Source organism: Spea bombifrons, chromosome 3 (genome assembly GCF_027358695.1).
Source record: "Spea bombifrons isolate aSpeBom1 chromosome 3, aSpeBom1.2.pri, whole genome shotgun sequence".
NCBI classification, from domain to species: Eukaryota; Metazoa; Chordata; class Amphibia; order Anura; family Pelobatidae; genus Spea; species Spea bombifrons.
Window position 1 is genome coordinate 55,602,534 of NC_071089.1, and position 8,135 is coordinate 55,610,668.

The 8,135-nt window shown below is 36.7% G+C and overlaps 1 protein-coding gene across 1 annotated transcript in view; it reads right to left on the bottom strand.

Moving 5' to 3' along the window:
* NKAIN2 (sodium/potassium transporting ATPase interacting 2) overlaps window positions 1–2,114 on the bottom strand; it is a 261,254-nt gene extending 259,140 nt beyond the window's left edge. The window contains exon 1 of the mRNA XM_053461246.1: window positions 1,719–2,114. Within this exon, the coding sequence (XP_053317221.1) occupies window positions 1,719–1,772 (54 nt within the window). The 5' untranslated portion in view covers window positions 1,773–2,114. The remainder of the gene's footprint in view (window positions 1–1,718) is intronic.
* Window positions 2,115–8,135: the final 6,021 nt, after the last annotated feature.

The window sequence follows — 8,135 nt, forward strand, 5'->3', positions numbered from 1 at the left end:
AACAATCTCATCCTGTCCATCAACATAGGGACATCATCATGCATGACAACATGAAATACTCCTACAGTTATGAAGGAAATTAAGCTTACAGCAAAATACATGGCCCGAATGGAACTAGCAAAACCCCCAAATGTTTACAGCATACCAGTTAATGTGTGATATCATTTATATTATGCCCCCCCAAAGGTCCCATTTATCTGACATTCATAGACAGTCCGGGCTTGAGACCATGGTGTTTTGGCAGTAAAAGATAAAATTTACAGTCACATTAATTGAAGCATTATGCAGTTTATTTTACCTGTATCCCAACATTTAGAAATGTTTGATGTTAAAGAATAAATATTATGCACAGTAAGAGTATGGCATTAAATTGACTTTTGCTGGTCAATAAAAACTCAGTTCTCTAACTGTATGATGGGGACACAGGGAGGAGGTGGTGCCAGTAGTGAGTATTTTCTGAACTGCAAACAAAAGAAAGCTGGCATTAATCCCAGTAAAGATCCAACTCTGGATCTTTAAACCATTACAGAATTAACCAGGCCAATGTAAGTTGGAAGTTGTATGCCAGGGTTTGATCACCAATGACGCAATAGTATATGTTTAGATATTTATATGTGCCATATTTGGTTTTCATTTTGTATTAGGAAAGAAAAGAAGCCAAGACATTTAGCCAAAAGGTGGAAAATTAACTGCAATACTGTGAAAAAACTACCATAAGCAGTGTCTCACCTCCATTCTCAACCAAGCCCAGAATTTCAGCCACATTTTTTATGGAAGATGAATCAAAAAGGGCAAAACATTTGTCATGTAATGCTTTATCCATCTTTTGCAGTCACGTGTCCTGCATTTACCCCTTTCAAGACAACAAAACTTACTGTTGCATTTCTATGTGTAATCATAATTAGACATTCTTAAAGGAATCTTATAAAGGAAATAACTAACATACCAATGCAAAATACACTACACACTTGTTTGTGTTTAAATGTATACATTTTAACTAGACATATGTTATTTGACCCTGATGTTTATCGCAATGAAATAGGAAAAAATACAGCACTATTGTATCCAGTAAGTGAATGAACAGTATATTATTAGACCTTTATGGCATTAAGGGGAAGAAAAAAGGATTTATTATCACTTTAAGAAAATACAACTTTTAAAAAGAAATCAGACAATTTTCACAAATAAAATAAAATAGAACCGTTTATGCTATGGGATCCTGCAATCACAGGTTTAGTTTCTTTGCAACAGGAACAAAAGTAACACACATACATTAACTCTTTAGTATTAGAGGAGACTGCACCACACTGCTGTGGAATGTGTCACAGTCACTGCCAAATATTTTGTCATAGTCTGGTGATTACCACATTCCCCAAAGCAGTGTCATCACCTTTCACAATGAAATAATGAAACCAAAAGGTCAGTGACCATTCCCAGATTCTTAACCACTCCATAACCTCTTCAAAGGTTTGATTATATCTTTCATTAAATAAAATCTTACTAGTTTAAAAGTATTGCACCTTTTTTTTAAGATCAAAGGTAGTTCTAGAATATTTTTCTTCCAAAGATCAAAACACTAATATGTGTGATCTTCTGAATCTGTGATACCAATAACATGCACAGGTACATGTTTCATATAATGTATATTACCATTAGATTACAATAATACTAATAATAATAACAATAATAGCAAGAAGATAGATCCAAGTGTTACTTACCAGTTGCATCCCACAGATAAACATCAGTGTGCACCTGCCACTGCAAAAACCCATGTTTTCCAAAAGCCTGATGCCCAACAAGACTTGGTGTCAAGCCACCTCCCAGTGAAGACAAGTAGATGGGTTGAAGGTAAGGTTTGGTTCTGTCTTGGATGTTGCTGTTACCTCCAGTCCCCAAGGAAACAGTTGGCATTAGGACCTAGCAGCTCACCTGCAGCACCAGTATACCTTTACTGGTAACGGGAGGAGCAGCCAGGGCTTTTTGGTGCTGGACACAAGGGCTTGATCTTCTCCACAGCTGCTTACATATCCCTGGTGCTGCAGGCAGCACATACCAGCAGCCTGGCGGCATTTCAGTCTCCCTGCATGCTGTAAGCAATGAAAGATCTCCTGAGCATGGCATACACACAGCTGAGGAGGGATGCTCTCAGCCACACAAGGGGAAAAAAGGAGGAGGTGTGAGAGGAGAGAAAGGAGGAGAGAGCAGAGGGAACCCTTTCTCGTTTGCTTTTTTTCACCAGCTTTTCTCCTCCTAGTTTTGTTGCTTCAGTCATCCGACATATCCATTCAGTTTTTTCCTGATCTGGAAAACCTTATTGAGAACACACAAACAATGAAAGTTTAACCTCTACTGTCCTGAAGACATGTTGTCTGAAGATGCCACACACCCATAAAGGCTCTGCTGTATCAGATGGGCTGTCACTTACACACTGCTCCAGCTGCAATGATAATGTAGAGCTTGTCACACATCACTATACACTTGATATATCTTAATTGATATAAAACCACATGTAAAAAGAATAACCCCAGAAATGTTATTATCCAATTTTGTTCTGTTACATTGGTACACTGTTCTATTCACAAATATTTAAATAAGATACTTGTCTCTTAATTGTTTTGACAAAACATGCAATATGTTTTTTCTGTGATTCTTGATAAACACTGTAACGACCAAAGGGGAAATTCTAAGTGTTGTGTATTGTGTAATTATATGTGTAATTATATTGATAATATAGAGGAAGAAGGAAAGAAATGATCATCAATAATTTATATTTATCAAAGTAATTAATGTAATTCTCAGTTAAGTGTTTTGCACAAAGCCCAAATTATCATTTACCAGGAGAGAAAAGGAGTATACAAATCTTTTTCATCTGACAGTTTGGCTCCAAGGGACTTGAGTGTCAGGTGTACTGTTGGACTGGAGTTCACTCATAATGTTTGCAAGAGACATTAACATGACTGTGTTCAGTGCCTATAACAATTTCACTTTCCTGCTGTAATAAAATGGTGATTTATTATACATTACTAATATGAAGAGGCTTTCTGACGCTGTACACATTGGAGAGAGTTTGGATTTTGAGGCACTGCAAAACCAGCTTAGGCACAATGAAGATTTCAAAATTCACAATGAATCAACAAAATAATTTAAGCAAATTTTGTCTACGTTTTAATAACTACTGAGCACTTTCCAATGATTGATTGCAAATAGGATAAAAAATCCCATATGCTAAACTCGTCCATAATACATTTTTCATGTCCACTCTTCTTGCCTTCTGCTACTCATCAACTCTTTTTGTAATTTTAAACAATAATTTAGATTATAATATATACATTTTTCAAACACGACAACTAAGCAAGCAAGCTGGTTTTGTTTCCACTGTCAATGCCTGACTCCAGTACTCTGTTTTTGGCAACATTTGTCCCACTTGTTAATAGTTTCAGCAAAGAAAACTATTGGAGTTTGCGGAAAGAATCAGCCAATGTACCCGCATGGGTGCCAGGAGACGGCGTGTATGTGGGGCATGCATGTGTCCACATCTAGCTCAGAGGAAGTATACATCTGTGACCACTAATGTGAGAAATGATGCCTCTAACGATACATGTATTTTTCTATAACCATATACCTCAACAAAGTAATAACAGGTTAAAATAAAAAAATCTAAAATGAAAACAACTCATTTTGACGACAGATACAAAGTAGCTACACACAAATAAGCTGCAATGGAAGTAGTCCATATGAACCTACCTGTAACCATTCCTTTGTCAACTAATGTGTATTCACAAAGAAAAATTGTTGAAAGTATCCATAGAGGCCCTAGAGTAGGCAGCACTTTTTGCACTTTATGCAAATGTAAAGCATTTTGGATATTTAAACTGGGCATTAGGAAGCCAAGAGGCATTAATATTGAATATGATGTGAATTGCATTTTATATGGTTATGTTCATTGTTTTGTTTCACTGTTTATATTTAGTATTTCATATAATAATATATTCCTATGGGATTTTACGCGTGTATAATTTGTTTCTTTTGTAATAAAATCACATATATGAAGTTTTTTTAATTGGTATGCGTGCAGTTAAGTATTCAATGAGTCAATTAATTATAGGCGTAGCGAAACACGTTAAGCAGTCCGCCTGACTTAAATTTGGAGTGCAGGACCTTTGTTTTTCATTGTTCTGTTCCTGTGCGCTTTGGAGAGGTGTGTCCCAGGCCTGGGGGGTGTTTTCGTATTGAGGGACCGCAAGTGTGAACAGCCCAGAAGATTATTTTTTTCTAATCTGTATTCACAGCAGTGCAAATTAAGCAGCTGTTTAGGATTGCCTTTTGTCTAAAGGGCACTGCAGAAGATGTGAGAGGGGCGAGACACTGATTCTTCTTAGAGGCAGAATTTGATGGTAGATAGGAAGCATCTAGTTTGCCTAATATTCTTGCTGTAAAGACTCAAGCCTTAATTAATCCTTGTCAACAAAAATAGACAGCGCTACATATATATATATATATATATATATATATGTGTGTGGGGAAAAAAAATACATAAAGCGGTGGCGTCGGCAGGGAGGGAGGCAGGGAGCATGCTGTGCACCTCCGTGTGCCCCCCAATTGAAACAACGTCCTTTTATTTATTTTTTTCCAACCGCTGCGAGGAGGCACTGATTGACACGGAGGAGAGAGAGGGGTGCCGAGCAGTCACTCAGGATTAGGTTTTCAGCAACCGGTCGCTGCCCCTCACTCTCCCCTGCAAGGCCTCTGTCTTCAGTGTCATGCTGAGCGACGGAATATGACCACAGAGGCCTCGAGCTCCCACCGCAGGACTTCTGCAAGGTAAGTGAACTACAAAGGGGGGAGAGGGTACATAGAAGGGGGAGAGGTGGTAGATAGTGAAAAGGAGGGAAGGGAGGTAGAAAGTGAGAAGGGGAGGGGGTAAGTAGTGAGATGGGGGGAGAGGGGGTAGGTCTTATTAAGTTGATGAATACCTGCAGTGCTGTTTCCATGTGATTTTCAGTTGATCAATACCTGCAATGAGGGGGTTGTGTGTTCTGTTGATCTATACTTGCAATGCTATGTTTCCATACATTATTTATGTATACCTGCAAATACAGAGTTGTTATGTCTTATTCAGTTGATCTATACATGCAAGTGCTCTTTACATGTGTTCTTTATTTGATCTATACCTGAACTACAGGGAGTAAGTAAAAGAGAGGTGTGGTTTAGTGAATGAGGGGACAAAGGAACTCCAGGGATGATTACAGTTGAGAGGACCTCTCAATGTCACGGTAGGGTCAGAAACAGGGTAGACTGCACTGACTCTCAGTCTTCCCTAATCTACGGTCAGTGTGGCAAATATTTATTTTTGTGTGATAGCAGAGGGAGAGATTGCATGCTAGGGAGCATGGAGCAGGGTCTAATATTTATATATATATATTGGCAACAGGGTCTAATATTTTTATATATCGACAGCAGGGGCTAATAGTAATATTGGCAGCAGGGGCTAATATTCATATATATATATATCGGCAGCAGGGGCTAATATTCATATATATCGGCAGCAGGGGCTAATAATCATATATATCGGCAGCAGAGGCTAATATTTACATATATTGGCAGTAGGGTCTAATATTAAAGAATGAAAACTAACTGCCAGTTCAGCTGTTATTTTGAAATCATATTTTAATCACGGTCTTTACTTCAAAGAGATAAGTACATATTATGTACCATATTTGCTCGATTATAAAATGACCCGGATTAAAGGACGACCCCACCAAAATTTGAATATTAATTTAGGAACAAATAAAAAGCCTGAATATAAGACTACCCTTTAAGAAAATTTTTTTTAAAGAAAATGCATCATTTGTTTTTTTTTCCTTTTATTTGCCAACCTGCCCCAGTTATGCACATCTGGCCCCAGAAATGCCTTATACCTCATTATATGCAACTCTGCCTCCCTGATATTCCTTTTAACCCCTATATGCCACTCTGCCTTCCCTGATATTCCTTTTAACCTTCTATACGCAACTCCGCGAGTCTGATATTCCTTTAATCCCTGATATTCATTTTAACCCCCTATATGCAACTCTGCCTCCCTGATATTCCTTTTAACCCCTATGTCACTCTGCCTCCCTCATATGCCTTTTAACCCCTACATCACTTGAATACCTAACATATACCTTGCTTGTTTTTTTTAATTATTTCCTTATATTTAATTTGTTTAATTAATCAATAAACTACATATATTTTTCCTAATTCAGTGTTTGTATTTTTACTTTATATTTTTATTTCTTCACACATCCTCAAGGGGTTCATAAAATTATTTTTTTAATTTTCACAGTGGTGTATGTCACTTTGTAGCGCTGTACACTTTTTCTTTATTGTTCTTAATGAATCCTTGGTCTCGTTTTATATTTTGGATAGGCATATGCCTATCCCACTATCCCATTACCACTTGTGGTGATGGTCCTTTTATCTACCACCAACTCTGCAAAGTAAAATTTTTTACACTACATTTAAGTTAAGATTATGACCTCTTGTTATAACATTTCCTCTTCTTAGAAATAAACTTCACTTTTGTTAAATCCTTTTAGGGTTTAAAGGATTTAACTCTATTAAATCCATTTAGATTTTTTTTTTATCCTGCAAACCATTTTGATCACTAAATTATATGTACTTGTTAGACTTGTGTTCAGATGTAGTTTACATACAGATGTAATGATTACTGTGACTTATTAATCTTTTTTTCTGCGAACAAAGACCCTTTCAAGTCTATAAAGGTTGTTTTCTGCTTGTGATAATTAAAAAAAGAAAGTTTAAGGGAGCATAGGATAAGTGTTTTCATAACTTCTACTTGGGATGGGACCCTTCTAAATAATTTACATTAATGTTGCTAAATTATGGAGCATGCATTTTGTACCTGGAATGGAGATCATTGAGATCTGTCACAACTGCAAATAGTAAACTACATTGCTGATTTAGACCTTACATGTAAACAGTAAAGTGGTACTTGGCTGAGTAGCTTCCAATATGTCCACTGTCATGTTTATAAGCAAATTTTGTTTATGTAAGATTTTTTTTTTGAGATTCTCTTCCTCACAAAACTGAGCTTAGGCTAATTCACATACTTCTAAAGGGGTAGATACACTCATGCCACTGGTAAACATATGAGCATGAATCATATATGGCTCTCTCTGAAACATGCAAACCATAAGCTTTAACACATACTCACAGATAAAACCACTAATATTTAACGTAAAACACACGTTAAAGCACAACTCTAAACATTATTCTTTTGTAATTTATATAGGGAAAGTCTTATCCTTCCTTGTGAATTTTAATAAACTCCTCTAAAAATGTATTTGGACAACAGATGGGTAAGAATTAATCACCTGCTTTCCTTTCCCAAGTACTAAGGGTGTTTGCTAGGGGAAAATAACTGGAAAGAGTTAAGACTTTATTCATGTTATATACAGGCAAAGTAGTGCAGACACAGCAGTACTACAGATTTAATCAGTGCACATCTGTGTAAAATGTCAATTGTGAGCTCCAGACAGTTATTGCTTCACAGTCGCAAACTCCAGGCAGACACTGCAACATAATTGTGAGCTCTAGACAGGCAGTGCTATACCACTGTGAGCTTCAGGTTGCCAGGGACATTTGTGAGCATACAGCTGCAATACAGAAATCCGTGTTTTAAAAGCTGTATAGTAGAAGGGAGAGAGAAAACTCTTTCAAAAATGTCTTAGTACTTGTACTATTCAATAAAATATTAACCACAAACATATGCATGTATGGAAAAAAAAAAACAAAAAAACATTAGCATAGTACATCCTCATAGATGTTATCAAATTATATTTGATTATGATGCAAAATTACATGGGTGTCAGATTTGCTGCTTTGGCCCATAAATGCTTCACAGAACTTTAACTATTAAATACATACAGAGGCTTCACATACATTAAACAACAGATAAAACAAAAACACACACAGCACTCAAGGCATCTGTTATACACATTGTTTTCTCAACCTGATGTATTCTCCAATAGTTTAGCTACCCTTAGCTAGACCCTGGACAATAATATAATAGGTATCTATACAATGTATATCTTGCAATGCTAGAAACGTGGTTGTAAATGTTCCAGTTACAC